Below are 19,355 nucleotides of genomic sequence, written 5' to 3'. Positions count from 1 at the left end.
GTTTAGTATTTTTGTTATACTAAACTAAATACTTAATTAATTACTTGTTATTAAGTAATTAAATACTTAATTACTTGTTAGTAATTATTAATGTTAAATTAAATATAAGTGAAATAAAAGATAACCCAAAGTAGATAAAATGTTTTATTTATTTATTTATAGACTAGCTTGGCTTAGACCTGGTGGCAAGTGATGATGCAGCCTAAAATGGAGCGCGCTTGCCTGTTTCATTTATAGTAATCACATTCAAGAAGTAAATATTCATTAACTTAATGGTTTCTCATTATTTAATTTATCAGTATTTTATAATTCTTTTTTAAAAGAGTCTACCACTGGATCGGATGCCGATACCTTAGTGAGAAGAACAGAAAGAAACTAGGCAGTGTCTATATTCAAAAAAGTTACAACATTAAATTTATTAACATACATAAAACCAATACATTCATATGTCGTTCTGTGCGCGTTGGAAATGGGGTGAACGTCTACAATAAAACACGATGCGGCAAAAATTTCTTTGATGTTTGTCACAAAACTGGAAAAAGCGGTCGGAGTAAATAAGTCGAATATGACTAAAATACATGTGCGCGTTTGATTTTCGATGAATTAGGCGCACAACAAAATTTTTTATTGCTACGGACTCTGATTAGGCAAAGTATTCAAAACAGTAGAAAAAGGTTAATGTTTGTTGATTCGTTCTTATTTACCATAGTACGAAGTCATGTCCATAGGCACGAGCTGCACGAGCCGGTGGCACTTGGCAAGCTCTCGGAGGAGTAGTTGGGACATAAAGTAGAGCAGCACCAACTGGGGCTGGTCTGCGCAGCCTTCGCTTGTTGACCTGGATAGGAAAAGATGAGAATAATGTTCATAAGGCAACAAGCGGTACAAAATATTTTATCATCATTATCATCATTGTCAACCGATAGACAGCTGCTGTCGTAAGTCTCTTGTAGGCACTTCCACACGCCAATATAGAAGATGGTGAAAAATTTCAGGATTAAGAAAATTCTCCGTTGTGCTCATATTTTTGCATTTCTTCGGCAAATTTTTGATTTATTTAGATTTTTGTACGTTATTAGATATTATTAGATAACTGAGAATGTGTAGATATGTAGAAGTTTTGGAGATTATCTGCAAGCCAAGAACTTCTGTAATTTTTTTAAGATAAATAGCATTTTAGCAATATACCTAAATTATTTCGGAGCCCTTACCGGAGAACCTAACTATAAGGATTATTTTTATTTTAGTATGTACTCACAATAATTAATTGAGATGTCTACTACTTAGGAACTTAATAAAAAGTTGATAATATACCCTCCTTTTTTATAAAATTAATTTTTAAAGAAACTAATACGTATTTTTCTGAGAAACACAAAACGATCAATAACTTAAAAACGGGCCCTTTATGCCCATGGTGTTTAAGAAACATTTGATAGCATTTGACTTCCTCTAGAACCTCTCAAAGAGACCATAACGTTTTACTGGACGTCGTGTATAAATATGGTTTGAAAAATATTAAAAATAATTTCCCCGCTTCAAAAGGTTTCTGATTTTCAATAATATATCAAAAAACCGGCCAAGTGCTAGTCAGGCTTGCGCAACGAGGGTTCCGTACTACAGTCGTATTTTTTCGACATTTTGCATGATAACTCAAAAACTATGATGCGTAAAAATAAATAAAAATCTGTTTTAGAATGCACAGGTGATACCTTTCATATGATACCCCATTTGATATAGTTATCTTACTTCGGAAATTGAAAATACTAATTATTAGTTCATGACCATAATTTAATTTTTTTTTGTGTAATGTAACCACAAATTCACGGTTTTCAGATTTTTCCCCGAATGTCTGCTATAACACCTACCTGCCAAATTTCATGATTTTAGGTCAACGGGAAGTACCCTGTAGGTTTCTTGACAGACCGACAGACGGACAGACAAACAACAAAATGATCCTCTAAGGGTTCCGTTTTTTTCCTTTTGAGGTACGGAATCCTAAAAATAAAAAATCATCAAAATCGGAGCTGTTTCTGAGGACTTCCGACGAAAAGGTATTCATTCCACTATTTGTAAAACTTCTGTTTGATTATAATCTTTCATTTTCAAATACACACAAAAGCTAATCAACCAAGCTGACGCATTGTCACGTCCGTAAACTTTGACTTCCTCTCAGCTCACTGCAATGCCGCTATTGCCTCTCACCTTCATTTGCGCCTCCGCGATTTAAATTATTCTCAACGAGACAATGCTTCAATCTCTATATCTCCCTCCCTCTTTATGTTTTTACGTACAATAGCAAAATATTGTGAACATTTCAGAATTTAATGAGAAAAGTCTGATACGCCGCTTTTTTGTCATTTTTGTATTCACTACAAGTATTACATAATTCTCTTTGATTATAAATGTTAACTATATATAGCTGACCTATTAGCTGATTACATAAAAGTTTGTACACTCATTGCTTATATATTATTTATAATAAAAATGTATGAACCACAAAAAATCAGAATGACTAGTTCTGTAGCAGCCATCAATAAGCGTAATTTTTGAATCAAGTCACAATTGAACACAATTTTTGCTAAGATTCAAAATTATTGTACTCGAATAGCTTTTAAATGTATTTGAATCGTTCCTAATTATTACACCATCGTATCACGACGGTGATAACAAATTGTCTGTTTGATATCTTGCTTTTTGGATTAAGTAGTTCGTAAACTTAAAACGGGCCTTGGTATGAAAGAAGCCCACCACAAACTCATTGGCAATATTAAAAATTCTTGTCTAGTTATGTTGTTGTATTTTATATATTTATATTTATATATTATATTGTGTAATGAAAAGTTTAAATCACATTGTTTCGTTTAAAAATTCTAGTCTTTCTCTAGGATAGTAGATCTAAAAGCGGCAAATGGCCTCTTTCCAGCAGTTGAAAGCCACCCAAATGGTCATTTTTACTACTTTTATATTTCTAGTTCAAGCGTTGAGTGGAAAACTTTTGCCATTGTAGTTTTTCTTCTATATTTAATTTGGAAGAGACTGTTGCGTGTTTTTCCTATTTAATATGTTCATAAACAAGTAGATCCTACCTAGAGTTGAGGTTTATGATCAAGTTTTTACAACCTATAGGAAGCAGCAAAATAAGGAGAAAATTTTTAGCAGTCACATCGTCCACTTTTAAAAACAAACCACCCCAAATAGCTAAAAAAATAGATAAGTGTTTTCTTAGATGATAGCTATTCACCACAGAAATCCGAATAAGTAGGTATAGAAGTGTTAAGAAGCGTGAGATTGGCGTCGCGCCAATGGGTAGTGAGTAGTGACCCATCATTGCGCATTTAAAAGTAAGTTTATATTCACAGCACAATTTTGTTAATTTACGTTGCTTAGGAGGCTAATAATAGTGTGTTCCTTCGCATTATTTTTGTACATTTTTTAATGAGTACCTACTGACTTTACAACTTAGCGAGCAAGATCCATGACTTGTTTAATATTATAGAATATCAGCTTAAAAGTACACTTTTCATTTTAATTGTAAAAGTATAACAAGTCACCGGGTCGTGGCCTACATGCGCTCCGGAATGTCAATGAGTTTGCAGTACCGGAAAGTTAACCTCAGTTGGTTTAAAGTTAAACTAACATTTGGTCAGGCTTCTGTTTTATTACTGAAGTTTTTATTATACTACCATAGAGAACAATGAACATAAGGATCTAAAGCGCAACGACAGCAACGCGCGATTGCAACTGCCCGGGACGCGTGTGTCTGAGAGTTTTTAACCGACTTCAAAAAAAGGAGGAGGTTCTCAATTCGTCGGAATCTTTTTTTTATTTTTTTTTATTTTTTATGTATGTTCCCCGATTACTCGAAGACGCCTGGACCGAGTTTGAAAATTCTTTTTTTGTTTGAAAGGGTATACTCCCAAAGTTGGTCCCATTTAAATTTGGTGAAGATTTGATGAACATCTTCGAAGATAGATACTGGAACTCCTCAACGGATAAGAGTAAATTGCTCGCGATCAGTGTAATAGCTTAGTAAACAGTAGATTTTTAACCAGTCATAGCATAATTCCATGGGACCACTAAAAATTGTGAAATAAATTTTTTTTACAAAAAAAATAAAAACCGACTTCGATACACAAACACTAAAAATTGAAAAATAAATTAATTTATCACCGAATATATTATGTATACAAGAGTTAATATAGTTCCATAATAATATTTTTTGGGGTCGGTGCCAATGCCCGTTCCGACTTGTCGGCTGTTGGGCCCGGATTTTAATCGGATGTTCCAGTGGCAGAACGTTTAATGTGATTTCTTGTCAGTGCCGACACAAAATGAGTTTCAAACAAATTGTAATAGCTTTATATAAAATTGTCTGCCACTGGAACATCCGATTAAAATCCGGGCCCGACAGCGGATAAGCAGGAACGGGCTGTTACTGAGATCACAATTATCCATACTAATATTATAAATGCGAAAGTGTGTCTGTCTGCATGCTAGCTTTTCACAGCCCAACCGTTTAATTGATATTGACGAAATTTGGTACAGAGATAGCTTGCAACCCGGGGAAGAACATAGGCTACTTTTATCCCGGAAAATTGAAGAGTTCCCACAGGATTTTTAAAAATCTAAAGCCACGCGGATGAGGTCGCGGGCATCATCTAGTTATTATATATAGGTACAACTTACTTTTTTGAGGCTGGCAGAACTAATTGACTGGTTTGCTTGGTTGCTTCTACGCAAGTTCGGCGTAGACGTCGCACCCTCTCGCGCAGCTCGGGACAGTCGTGAGGCTGGCCAATGTGAATCAGAAGGTCGCGGAACAATGCCAGCTGTATGTTTATCTCCGTTATTAGCTGAAACAACGGAAATGCAGCGTTAATTACGAGGTTGCAGAAACTGCAATTTGCTGCAGTGCTCCTTGTTTGTTTCAGTATTTACTTTAGAATTTTACTTAATTAGCTTCACATTCGTTTAATTGGCTCGAAAGTTACGATGGACTTTTCAATTACCTATAAGTAGGTACTTCTTCACATACAAATTCTTTCCCTTGACAATCCCTGTGCTGACCCGGTGCGAGCGTGCGCGAGTGACGTGTGGGTGTGCGAAGCGTCCCCCCGCCTCATACCCCGATTGCAATCTCAACCTGTCGCGCACTATAGTTGCGTTGTCAATCCTGCATAAAGCAAGATGCACACACAACGTACGATGGGCTGTGTCCAACACGGCTCCTAGAAGTTGTAATGAAGGAAATTGTATGATAGCATTATAAGGAGAAGCGCACGTAGGGGCAGTGCTTTTAGTTGCTTACAAATAGTACACGTGTACACGCGCGGCCAGTATAACATCGTGTCATGCAAAGTTTACCGTCATGCTTCGATTGGGTCGCATGCGCTAACACGGTGCGGGATAGCGCGGGTGACGTGAGGGTGTGCAGGGCGTCCCCCCGCCTCATACCCCGATTGTGCATCTCGAATTCTCGACCTGTCGCGTACCATACATATTATCGATAAAATGTGATCAGCGCCTATACATTTACAAACATCAACATGGAAATCAGTCGGAAACGTAATGACGCGTTGGCAGCCCTGCGGCAATTGAGTAGCAAACGCTAATTGAGTCAGTGCTTGCCAACCCTGTCTGTGACCGACTGCTGATTGACTTAATTTGTATCTTTCATAAAAAAGCCCGCTGCGATTATTGAATCGTTCCCAGCCATAAATTGTGACAGGTTTAGATTATCCGATTATTCTTTATTTTTTCCTGCTATGCAGTGGATATTTTGTTTGTTATGGGATTTTGTTGAGCAGGCTGAATCTTGCTTATGACTTTACATTTGGTTAATGAACGAATTCAAATCGTCCATGCCCTCAGAATCATCATTTGGGTATTGGTTACATGAATATGGACTCACAACCAAATAAAACGCTGCTGAGTTTTATATTATTAACAGATCGCATCCTGCGAATATGTAGAAAATCTAATTCCGTTGAAAAGTTGATCTTTAATGAGTGAAGCTAATTTAATCTAATCTAAGTATTATATATATAAAAGGAAAAGCTGATTGACTGACTGCTGGTCTATCAAGGCACAGCTCAAACAGTGGTTTGAGCTGAACGGATTGGGCTGTAATTTGGCACGTAGATAGCTATTATGACGTAGACGTTCGCTAAGAAAGGATTTTTGAAAATTCAACCCCTAAGGGGGTAAAATAAGGGTTTAAAATTTGTGTAGTTCACGAGGACGAAGTCGCGGGTATAAGCTAGTGATTGATAAAGAGTACGACTGGTCCCCTTGTACGCCAGCCAGATTGAGGCCATTTTGCAGTACATCGTTGCCGCTAGTAATAAGGCAACTCTTGTTTGAAGTACTACTCCACTGCATTTGAACGACATCACAGCCCTTGAATAATATTTCAACTGTAGAGAAAACAATATAACAAAGAATCATCGAAATATTGATTTTGAACTGGATAATACAGTTGATATATTTTCACAAAATATAAACAAAGTCACAGAAATATGGAATTCTATTTTCGTTTTTATATGGTGACTAGCTTATGCTCGCGACTTTGTCCGCGTGGACTACACAAATTTCAAACCCCTATTTCACCCCCTTGGGGTTTGAATTTTCAAAAATCCTTTCTTAACGGATGCCTACGTCATAATAGTTATCTGCATGCCAAATTTCAGCCCGATACGTCCAGTAGTTTGAGCTGTGCGTTGATAGATCAGTCAGTCAGTCAGTCAGTCAGTCAGTCAGTCAGTCACCTTTTCCTTTTATATATTTAGATTGCATAATAATGTTTAAATTTTACAACTTACTTTCACAATGTATAGAGATTTTTAATTTTTTTGATGGTACCTACCCACATACCTAGCTAACGTAAAAAATTCTTTATCTCGACTAATATTCTGTGAGATTCTGTGACATCTAATAAAAAGTAGCCTATATGTTAAGTCCGGTTAATATGAGCTATCTCTATCCCCAGTCAAATTGGTTCAGTCATTGTAACGTGAAAGAGAAACAATCCTCGAAATATTCAAATAATACTTATTATTAGGATTAGGATATTAGGACAGCCCAGTGATAGTAAAAACACATATAGCTAGTGACGCGCTGGTAATTTATACAAACTTGGTCTTGGTGATTGGTCTCTTCGTCGGCGTAACATGGAAGGCCAAAGGGGTTTGAATCTTTTAGTATGGAGCCTGGCCTACCTATTCTTTTTTTCCACGCATAAAATCTGTCAATCAATAGCTGGTATCAATACAAACAAGTATTGTATGAGACTAATTCTTCCAAAGTATGACGTTTCTGAGATATGAGCTATCAAAGTTGTACTGATACCAGCTATTGATTAATACATATAGGTTTTAGGTATGCGTGGCCGCTATTTTCGACAAAGGAAAATGGCGGACTGTAGTCCGCCATTTTAGTTACACCAAGAAATTCAAAGGCCCTTATCTAATCAAAAAATTTCTAATTACCATGCAGATACAGACAAGTCGTGTCTTGTAAGAAGTTCTTTTGATGTACCAAGCCCTTATTTAAAAAAAAACTGTCTAGAAAAGGCAGTGAGTACAAGTTAAATCCCTCTATCAAATGAAACTGAAAGTACAGTGGGACGTTAACATGCTGTTTTCTTTCAAAGCTGCTTTCTGCTTTTAGAGAACAAGATTTGTTATTCGCTGACAAGTAGTGAGCCGCCTAACATATACCTAATGGCATGCTTTATTTAAAGACTTTTATTGAAACATGTATGTTCTACATAAATATCTTTGTGACATTATATTATAGATACTTACATTGAGAGAAATTACGTTTTTGGGTAAGTAGGTACTTTTGATCGCTGGGAGTTGGCATACATAGTTGGATCCCAACACATAAGTGTGGGATACCTAGTAATACAAGAAAAACTCGAAGGAACATACCTACCTAGAAAGAAGCGTTGATTTAAAGCTTTCGAATATATAGAGAAAGCGTTGGTTTACTATTTGTTTTATAATAGTTTATGTAGTTATCTACTTACTCTTCGTGTAAAAATAATACTTAAATACCAGTGAATGCTCGTATTCTTTGTGTATCTGTAGTTTGTTGTACGGAATAATATGTCGTAGGATGTAAAATCTTTCAATCATGTAATTCACTAATAATTTCTCGAGAAGGTTAATATTATATGTCGTAATTCACAGTTCTCTATGAAATAGGTAAGCCCACCCTGGCGAAGCCGAATTTCAAAAAGTAGGTTTAATGTCTATACTCGATCAGCACTGGTCCAGCGTGGCAGACTACGGCCTATGCCCTTCTCATACTGAAAGGCGACCCGCGCTCGACATAGTAGGCAATGGGTTGATCACTAGGTTGATCATGAATGTTTATACCTTGTGTCTGTGTACTATGTATGAGTTCAAGCTTCCACAAAAAGCGAATAAAAATGTGATTTATGTAGCGTTAGATAACGAGCTTAATAGAAGTTATGACGGGCTGTGATCTCGTCACGCGAAACTAGAATTTGTCACGACACAACTTGAGGGTTGGTAGCTCCAGTGAACATGCGTCATTTATTATTTAGTCATACTAGCAGATACCCGCGATGTTCGCATGGATTTAAATTTAAAAATCCTGCGGAAATTTTAGATATTTCGGGATTAAAGGACGTAGGCTATGTCGCTATCCAGGTCTGTAAATTACGTCGATCCATTGATGACGTGATTGAAGGATGGCTTGTCCTTCAATCACGTCGCAACGGAGCGACAGATTTTCGTGATTTCTTAGAATATTAACCAACAAACCAATAAACTAACAAACAAACACACTTTCGCATTTGTCACATTATGAGTAGTGACAAGCTAGTAGCTAATGCCGTGGCATGCATTGCAAAGCGGCTCGCGCTGCAGCTATCTTCTTCTTCTCTATATATAAAAATGAATCGCTGAATGTGTTGCTGATCGCAAATCTCGAGGACAGCTGAATCGATTTTGCTAATTCTTTTTTATAATATTCCTTGAAGTACGAGGATGGTTCTTACGGAGAGAAAAAACTAAAAAATTGCCTGAAAAAGATACGACTGTTAGGCGGTACGAAGTTCACCGGGGCAGCTAGTTGTAGATAAAAATACTAGATAAGTATGTCAGAAGCAAGTCGAAACAATAAGAAAATCAATGCGATAGTTTTATTTTTTTTCCGTGTTAGTACCAACTGTACTAATACCAGAAGTAACAGTGATACCAGTACCAGAAGATACACTTTATTTACTCTCATATTTTAAAATTCTAATTATAAAATCAATATGTGTCACATATTGGCTTACTTTATTTAATACTATACTTCAGTATAAAAAAATCATTAGAGCACTATTTGGGTATGCAAATATTGCAAAATAATGTAATAAAATATTTTTTTTTCAATTACAATACAGTTTCGACCATTTCACGGCTCTGAACTTTTAAACCATGTCGGCAAAAGCTTATGAGTTTTGACAAAATAAGTTACCAAGAATTTATGGTTTGGATTTTAAAATAATATGATATACAATGAACCAAAAGCTTAATTTGCTGTAATCCGCTGAAACAGGTCGAATCTGTATGGTGCAACATGCAGCATGCGAAATGCACCGCCCGCCCTCCCACTGCTAAACATGCAGGAAGAAGCAGCCACCAGGCAAGCAATACGCACCACCACCACGCAGCACCACACAAAATAATATGAGTTTAGATAAAGTAGTGTATGAAACTCTACATAATTGGGTATTAAAACACTCGTGTGATACTGTTAAAAAACTCGCCAATGACTTGTTTTTTAAACTCACAACTCTTGTTCTAATACCATCCATTATGCAACCGATTCATAAACTAGTATTTCCGTATTTCTCACGATAGGTAAGAAGGTCCAGTAGCTAATAGTGTGGTAGTCACACCAACTCCGACTTTTGAGAAAACATATCTTCAAAATTCTCCACGGGTTTTTGGGCTAATTATAGGTAAACTAGCTTATGCTCGCGACTTCGTCCGCGTGGACTACAAAATTTCAAAACCCTATTTCACCCCCTTAGGAGTTGAATTTTCAAAAATCCTTTCTCAGCGGATGCCTACGTCATAATAGCTATCTGCATGCCAAATTTCAGCCCGATCCGTCCAGTAGTTTGAGCTGTGCGTTGATAGATCAGTCAGTCAGTCAGTCAGTCAGTCAGTCAGTCACCTTTTCCTTTTATATATATAGATTACACATATATTTTTATCGGCATAAATATCAAAAGAAAAATATTTAATGACGTGTTTTTACGTCTTATAAAAATCGTAATAAAAATTACGCAACGAAATAGCGCTCAAGAGCTTCGCATTGACTGAAATTAATTTGTGTTTCCAATAACGTCTCCATAGAGAATACCAAGTACTGAACAAAGCTCTGGTAACGCATCAATTATACCTTCACGATATCGATATCATACAAAAATATTTTAATGACGTGATTACGATAAACGAAATAAGAAGCTCGTGTCTACGCAGTATCTACTAATATATTATACTACCTAAAATAACGCTTACCTAATTGAAATCATGCTTGAAATAACGATACCTATAACATACGAATACGATAACAAAAGTTGACTTCTGTATTTAAATAGTGATGAATCATCGTCTGTTTACTTTTTAGGATTCCGTACCCGCAGAGTGCCAGCGGAATCCTATTACTAAACCTCCGCTGTCTATACGTCCATCCGTCCGTTCGTCTGTCTGTTAGCAGGCTGTATCTCATGAACCGTAATAGGTAGAGAGTTGTTTTCACAGAATGTGTATTTCTATTGCCGTTATAACAACAAATGGTAAAAATCTCAAAATGGCTACATTGAAAATTAAAAAAAGTTTATTTCGTATACGATGGTACGGAACCCTTCGTGTGCGAGTCCGACTCGCACTTGACCAATTTTTAAATTTTCCAACATAATGGTTAAAAATGTAAAAGCTGTTATGATCTTTTCGTACCTCGTATTTAGTAAGTACTCCTATTAGTTAGTAGGTTAGAGCAAATACTCAACTTAGTTGTAATTAACGTTTTTTTAATGTAAAATAAGACGCAGTAAAGTGATATGCCTGAAATTGATCTTAACAATTTTTATAATTAAAAATTTACTAATAGCACTTAGCATGGGAACTAATCACTTATTTTTTCCTGCCACCATTTCTTACCTATCAAACAATCGGTTGCGGAGGTCTGCATGTACATGTCTTACAATAAAATTAGCCTGTAAAATCTGTTTAAAATAATAATAAGACCCTGGTTAAATAGACAACGTGCTGGGTTAAAGAAGACCTAGTTAACCTTTTTTACAAGAAGTTTCAGGCTGGTCCTTGAAGTGTGGTGACTGATGAAACTCCGAAAGTTTTGCAAATGGGTCGTTATCCGCTCCTCTAATTTCTCACTACATTATGTTCAGTGAAGATAAAATCAATTACAAACGATCCTTTCGATTCCCCTAAAGTTATTTCAGTTCTTCGGAAATTTTACGGGCGAGTGCGGACAAAGAACAGGGTTTTAACGTTTTTTTTTGTTAACTGGTATGCCTTTTCATAATGAAGTCCTAAGCTAAATCTATAGAACGTAATGAAACAGTTCTGTTTCTGACTTAAAATTTTCTCGTTTCAACTGTAATTTGAGTTTGAGCAAACTCAAAGTACGTACTCTCTAGAGCTGATCTCGGCCTAGAGTCAATCATAGTTTGGGCCACCTGCGATGTTTAGAGACTACAGTCTACTGTATCGACTGAAGATTCTACTGAGTAAGTAAGGCATGCAATAATATGTATTTCTAAATATAAAGTCTAAATGTAGTATCTAAACACTAGCAAATTTCAATGCAAGTTCTACCTTCGTTCAGAACTAATCACAAGTAAGGTTTATTAATATAAAACTTACAAACAACACTTACAAATTTAGTATATGACAATAGACTTACACATTTAATAATATCATAAATATGTAACGTTCACTATATTACATGGCTTATAAATCGTGCTCGGTTATGAATAAGACAGAAGATTAAAACTCATGAGAGTAGAAGGGATGGAATGTTAACAAAATGTTTTACTTTTAAGTCTTCACTTTTGATATATGTACGTATTTAACACCTACTCTTTTTTAAATAATATATACCTATTATCATATAATTAATGTATAAAATGGTAAGCCCACTTATGCGAATATACAATGCCTGATGTAGAAGCAAAGCAGGTAGGAGGCTTATAGTTCAAATAGAAAGGCATCAGAAAGTATGGAATGAGTGTTCTGAAGAAAATAGCCTTTTTGTTGGAAAATGCTTTGTCTGTGTCAATGCAAGAGGCCGTTTTGTGATACCTATCACAAAAATATTACGTGACATATCTATTGATATATGGTTTTCAATAATTCTTTGTTATTTTGTTTCGATTTCTACAATGTCATACAGTTTTATAACGGCTATAGCTACCAATAGCATTGGTTCAATCCAAAAATTATTTTTATCCACACAATATAAATGAAAGGGTTTGTCTGTTTATTCGTTCTGTCTGTCTACTAGCTTTTGATGGCCCCTCCATTAACCCGATTTTAACAAAATTTGGTACCTACAGATATAGATTGCAATCTGGAAAAGGACATAGGCTACTTTTTGCCCAAAAATCCAAAAGTTTCTAGTACCTCATTATCTAAGTACCTACCTACTGAAATTTTACCATAAATCAGAAATTTTATTATTGTCACGTAATTGATTTGAATTGGATCCTTTCACGTTTCAAAGTGATTTTATCGCAGCGTGATATCGTGCATTCAAATACCTGATGCTTATCGCATACTATGTTATGAACCGCGAGATTTGCAGAAGGTACCTACAAGATTTGCCAGAGCTGCTGACGTCATCATTTTACGATGCTATTGATGCCGTTGAACCTATCACTCATATTTTCAGTACTCAAAACCTCTCGGAACTCTTATTTTGATAACGGACTTATGCAATTCTTATTTTGATTGTGCATTGTGTGTTGTCGTCTCTCAGTAGGTATGCGATCACCATAAAACTGAAAAGTTGTCATTTATGTGACATTATATTCTAATAAATGGTATCAGGAAATGACAGTTATGATCTTGTCACGCGAAAGTTTTGGATAAAGGCGCATAATGGATTGATACTATCCAGATATTATCATATAAAATGGATTTCGTTTGGGCCACATTAGTTGCTGACATTAGTTGTCCTAGGAAATTAAAAGTAATGACCGTGACATTGTTATGAAAATGTTTGGACATTTAGATAGTAAATTATTATGATTATTTTGGTAGGTTTTGAAATGAATGCGTCGATCAGCTTGTAAATACTTATTGGTATTAAAAAGCGGAGGTTAGGCAATTCATATTTACTTTTGACACATATGTACATACCATAATAATTATAAATGCGAATGTAACTATTTCTGTTTCTCCGTCTTTCCGCTTATTAACTTCTTTTTTGTCTTTATTAAAATTGGTGCGGAGATAGTGTGCATTGAGATACATAAGTCCCTCATCTCGTTTCGTATTTCAAATGGACGCAGACCACTTTTTACTGCGGGAAAATTGTACTCCTTAGTATCTGTAATACGATGGCGCAGTGGTGAGCGCTTGTTTTCTTTCAAGTGGAAAGCCTTGTGTTTGAGTCCTGACAGGGGAACTTTGGAAATTCATGACTGCTAAATAGTTTCTTGCCTATAGCCTGGTGGGAGACTTTGGACGTGGCTAGTTACACCGGCAAAGTTGTACCACCAAGCTATTTAGCTTCCGTTACGATGTCGCATAGAAGCCTATTAGGGGTATTGGTCTAAAACTGCCATACCCCTTCTAATTCCCATTTCGATCTTAGGCCGAGATCTATAGAGCGTAATTTGCTGTAAAAACGAGATAGCGTTATATCGCTGGCATAAATCCGTCTCGTTTTAACTGAAACTTAAGTCTAAGCTAAGTCAAAGTACGGTCTATAGATCTCAGACTTAGACTGCATTACATATTTCTTACCATCAGCCGAGATCGCAGTCAAGGGCTAACTTGAATCTGAATTAAAAATATTAACTCTATGCAACTAGCTTATGCAAGTGATTTATGTTTAATCTAAGGCTTTTTACATTTTTTGATAATTTTTATTAAGTCAGATATAAATCTAAATATATAAAAGGAAAAGGTGACTGACTGACTGACTGACTGACTGACTGACTGATCTATCAACGCACAGCTCAAACTACTGGACGGATGGGGCTGAAATTTGGCATGCAGATAGCTATTATGAAGTAGGTAGACATCCGCTAAGAAAGGATTTTTGAATGTTAAATCCCTAAAGGGGTAAAACAGTGGTTTGAAATTTGTGTAGTCCACGCGGACGAAATCGCGGGCATAAGCTTATATAGCTGGCTTATATAGTTGTCTTATATAGCTAGAGTGGGCAATGGGCGTATTCAATCTTTTACCCGTAGATTCACTCGTAGACTTTTCACAGGTACGCCCATACCAATAAGTCGTAGCAGTGGTCTACGAGCAAACAATTTTCCATATAAATGATTGATCGAGGAAAATTCCTCGACGTTTTACATACCCGCATACCTACTCCATAGTCAGCTTGGAAGTTACATTTTAAACATACCTGAATAAAAATAGCTGTATAATACATAAACATATTTGTACTAGCCTAACCTCCTTGAAGTATACATTGCTGACCTCCTTATATTCTTATAAATTTTTAAGTAAGTATGTACAACAATCGCAATATTTGCCTGTTCTAGTACAATTTCAGTTCACCCCAATTGGGCCTGCAATCGTTTCTGTTACACAAATCGAATTAAGTCACTCACTTCCTGAACTGGCTGAATTTCTGGTAGGAACCAAAACTACTAATTTCACATATTGATTAAACTGAAATTTAATTAAATTCTACACACATATATAAAAGCGATATACCACTCACTGGACACTGACTAATCACGAAATCTCAGGAACTATAAAGCCTAAGGTTTCTTCTAGGGCGTAGACATCAGCTGAGAAAAGGCTTCAAGAAAACTCACCCCTAAGGAAATGGGGGTTCAAAAGTTATATGATAGTCCTACATTGAATTATATTGAATTGAACATGAAAATCACCGTTTAGCTTACCTACCTATAAGTAGAGTTATAAAATAGAGTGAAATATTATGTAGTTGCTGTTTAGTCATTTACGTACATTAAAATCTAGGTTAAATATGTGATAATATCTACTCATAATACCTATTTACTTGAAATAAATCTACTTTGCTGTTAATAAACTTTCTAAATCAAATAGTAATAATAGTTAGGAGTTTGACCACAAAGCTTTATGAGGAAGCTAAAAGTAGTTGATTGACAAAGTTATATCAGCTAACGCTTGCGGGAGTCCAGTACTAGAGTTTCCTCTGATAAAATTGAGGGCTATATATTAAAACTAGGAATTCTGGAGCAAAAGTTTTCGATGTTATCTATCTAGACCTTGCCCGTAGGGAGTTTTCAAAAGGAATTTGACAGAAGTTAAAATTTGGTATGGCGGCTCTCTTGCGATGTCTGACTATGGCAAAATAAATAGCTGGTAGGTTCATAATTTCGAAATTTTAGGTGGGTGTTGCAGATTACCTTTATTATTGCTATTGTAGGAACATTATAGAAAAAAAACAGCAGCTTTTTCAATTATTTTTATTTTTATCATGTAACTTATAAAACTAATTTCGAAGACATCGTTTTAAACACGCGTCATCTGATATTCTACTTCGAACTGATTCGCGGCAGAATAGCCTACTTAATATTTAGTTTTTACATAGTTCAATATTTTTTGGCAGCTTTGAACGTAAGATGGCTAAAGTTTAAATAGGTATAACTTTTTATTATAAGCGAAATCACCGTCGCACAGTTAGCAGGTAGGTATAGGTTACCTAACAGACCACGCAGAAGATGCTTACGCGTTACAAACTTTCAACTAAATCAAGCATCCCCTCAACATTTTTGACGTGATCTTGCGCTAGTTTTAGATCCCTATTAAGTTATTCATCCAGAGTATTTAAGATAGTTACAAAGTACAAGTTTAAGTAATTTTGGTAATTAGTATAACTGATTTAATATGTACTCTCTTTTAAAGTTTAAAAGAAAAGTTTATCTCTGATTTCTCTGATTTCTGTAGTAATATTCTCTGACTTCAAAGACCATTTTATACTAAGTAGAATTTACTATCCAATAGGCAGGTACTAACTATCATATACATAAATTTTATATAGTAGGTAGGTCTAAGCGTCCTACCATATAAGATATAATAGGTATATTTGATATACACTGAGATCGAGTTTTGTTATGGTTATAATTTGTAAATAGTTCACCAGAGAATAATATCATTAATGTTAATAATATTATTACTCTCCGTCAGGTGAAGTACGATCAAGTTTTGTTGATTACTCCGAGAGGCAAGTTAGGTTATATATCACAATAATAAGAACAATAACTACTCAAATATATTATAAAACTCCATATAGGCAAAGCATACAACATAATATACTCTTGAAACTTCTCCCTTGTATTACAACTTCTAGTAAATAATATCTTAGTTAGACCCACCCATTGCTGTCGCGATGCCGTCACTCAAAAGTCAAAATCATTTATTCAAAGTAGGTACTATTGTACTCGTTTCGATAGTCAATTGTTGGATTTGTAGGATGATATAGTGGTGATAATTAATTAACGAGAATTCCTAACGCGCCCAGGTATGAGAACAAACTCAGCTCATTTTATATTTTATTTCGGGCTTTAGTTTAAAAATGAACCTAAAACACAAACATAATTACTAGGTTAGGTTACCTGCCATACCTATGTTAGTGTAGTGCCTGCTAAAATACCGAAAAATTTACGAGCTGAAATATGCTGAATTTGAATACTTACAATGAATGAATAAAACATTTTTCCAAGTCCATTAGAAAGGTAAAAACAAGAAGTGCTATCGTATCGTTTCGAGGTATAAAATACTAGTAAATTTTACGACATAATAGAGACATACCCACGATGCTTATTGAGATATGCAGTAAAGTACCTACTATACCCTCTGATGATGCGATGGAATTGCCATTTGCTAGTAAGAATTTTATGTTGTGGATATGGTGAAATTTTTAAACACAGCTGTAGAATATGCCACTCATGTACCTACCCATTTTGCGGTTTATATTTTACTGAAAGATTTATACTTGAATTTTATTGTACCTAATATTTCTTTGTGAGCTTTTTTATGAGCTACTCAGCGGGTGATGGAAAAATATATTCTTGGGGGTTTTCTAAGTGATCAAATCAGAAATAACAAGACCGTGGAGAACCAGAGTAACCTACATAGCTTAACGAGTTGCAAAGCTGAAGTGGCAATTAGCAAGGCGCATAACTAGTTGAAAAACGCGATAGACTTTCAGGACTCAAAATGCTAGAATGACGACCTTGCAGCGAAAAGCGCAACGATAGAAGACCCCCCCCCCGGTGAATTGACGGCATCAAACGAGCCGCTGGATTCAGGTGGGCACAATACCGTAGCGTGTGGACGTCCCTTCAAGAGACCTATGTCCAGCAGTTCTTTAAACACCTGTCATTTCTAGTCCTCGTGAAGTTATACTCACGGGGACTCGAGTTATGTGACTGGAATATTCATATATCTTAAACTAACTTATGCCCGTGTCAAATTTAGATAAAGAGAGCAGTTAAGACAGTGGGCTTTAATAGTGATGACAAATTAAATCCAATGATTACTAATGAAAGTTATCATTTATCAATTATTTGTCAGGTAAGGCCAAATACTAAGTAATTAAAAATCAAGCAAAGCATCTGCTGTATTATTTCAAAGTAAGAATCCTAATCATCTAAACAGGCTTCTAATAATTAGAAGCTAACAACCTAATGTTTACTTTTATCTCAATGTCTAAAATAATTAATTAGCAAAAGAGGGTAGGTTATAAATACAGAAGTAAAACCAACCAAGTCGAATAATAATTGATCATTTATTGAAAGATCTTTAATACTTGAATCTTTATAGACCTATCTGTATTTTGTTGTATTTCTCAGCATAGGTCTATTTCATATTAAAATGAATCTACCACCCGTTTCCAAAGGTGTTTCGTTGTGGAGAAGAAATGGGCAAAGAAACTCCACAACACACATCTTTTAAAAGCATTACAACATTCCATAATACATAACATAATATCTAAACATATTTGGTACATGGTTATAATAACTAAACCTTTATAAGGCAAGTGATTACAATAAAATATTAGAATACTTAACTTTAGTAACTCTGCCTTTGTTTACTCTGAAGTCACATCACTTCACTAGACTAAGGCTGTAGTTAACACGAGAAGGAGTTATTATACGAGACTGCCCGTTTATCGATGTGTGTCCCGTTTTTATCCTCTCTTCATTGTAAACAAACCCACAGGTCACCGTCACATGACATCTTTTCTAATTATTTATGTTGGTACAATGGTAGGTACTAGGTACCATTGTACCAACATTGAGATTGTTGACATTATTATTAATTTACTTAAATAATATTATTTGCAACATGTATTGACGGTTTACTTATTATTGTTTTACTACATTAATTAATGCCATACTCTATTGATGATTTACATATTATTTCACATAATTTCTATAGATAACTGTATTTTAAATCCAGCCATATCCTGTCAATCCTAGTATGTTGTCAGTATTTACTTTACAATAAATAATTAGTCATATGTATCGATAATTTACATAATATTATTTATCGTATTGTCACATTCCTAAATATTAAATAAAACAACATACAAGAAAAGGTACTATCTAAATCATACCCTTTCCGTACATTGACAGTATTTAATTTACAATGAATAATTAGTTACCAGTATTGACAATTCACATAATATTATTTATCGTATTGTCACATTCCTAAATATTAAATTAAGCAACATACAAGAAAAGATACCATTCAAACCATACTCTTTCCGTACATTGATATTGAATCCGGAAACGGAATAACGATTCTGTTTCCGGTTCCTGTTTCTGTTCCGGTTTCTGTTATATCACAACAAATACTTATTTAAGACTCCCAAGTTTATGATTAGATGAATTTTAGCATAATAATTATGTATCCAATTCTATCGTAATATAACACCCGCGACTTCGTCCGCGTGGACTACACAAATTTCTAAACCCTATTTCAAACCCTTAGGGGTTGAATTTTTAAATATCATTAATTCTTAGCAGTCGTCTACGCTATCTGCATGACAAATTTCAGTCCTACCCGTCCAGCAGTTTGAGCTGTGCGTTGATCAGTCAGTCAGTTAGTCAGTCACCTTTTCTT

At 35.3% G+C, this 19,355-nt stretch overlaps 1 protein-coding gene across 3 annotated transcripts in view; it reads right to left on the bottom strand.

The window, feature by feature from the left end:
* The window catches only part of LOC117991355 (uncharacterized), a 108,475-nt gene that overhangs the window by 8,277 nt on the left and 80,843 nt on the right, over positions 1–19,355 (bottom strand). For all 3 annotated transcript variants that reach the window (XM_069506349.1, XM_069506355.1, XM_034978933.2), the window contains 2 exons: positions 4,687–4,853; positions 705–838 (listed from right to left, as the gene is read on the bottom strand). In XM_069506349.1, coding sequence (XP_069362450.1) covers positions 705–838; positions 4,687–4,853 — 301 coding nt within the window. The remainder of the gene's footprint in view (positions 1–704; positions 839–4,686; positions 4,854–19,355) is intronic.

Source organism: Maniola hyperantus, chromosome 2 (genome assembly GCF_902806685.2).
Source record: "Maniola hyperantus chromosome 2, iAphHyp1.2, whole genome shotgun sequence".
Taxonomy (NCBI): Eukaryota; Metazoa; Arthropoda; class Insecta; order Lepidoptera; family Nymphalidae; genus Maniola; species Maniola hyperantus.
The sequence above is the reverse complement of the archived record's forward strand: the minus strand, read 5'-3'. Positions and strand labels throughout refer to the sequence as shown.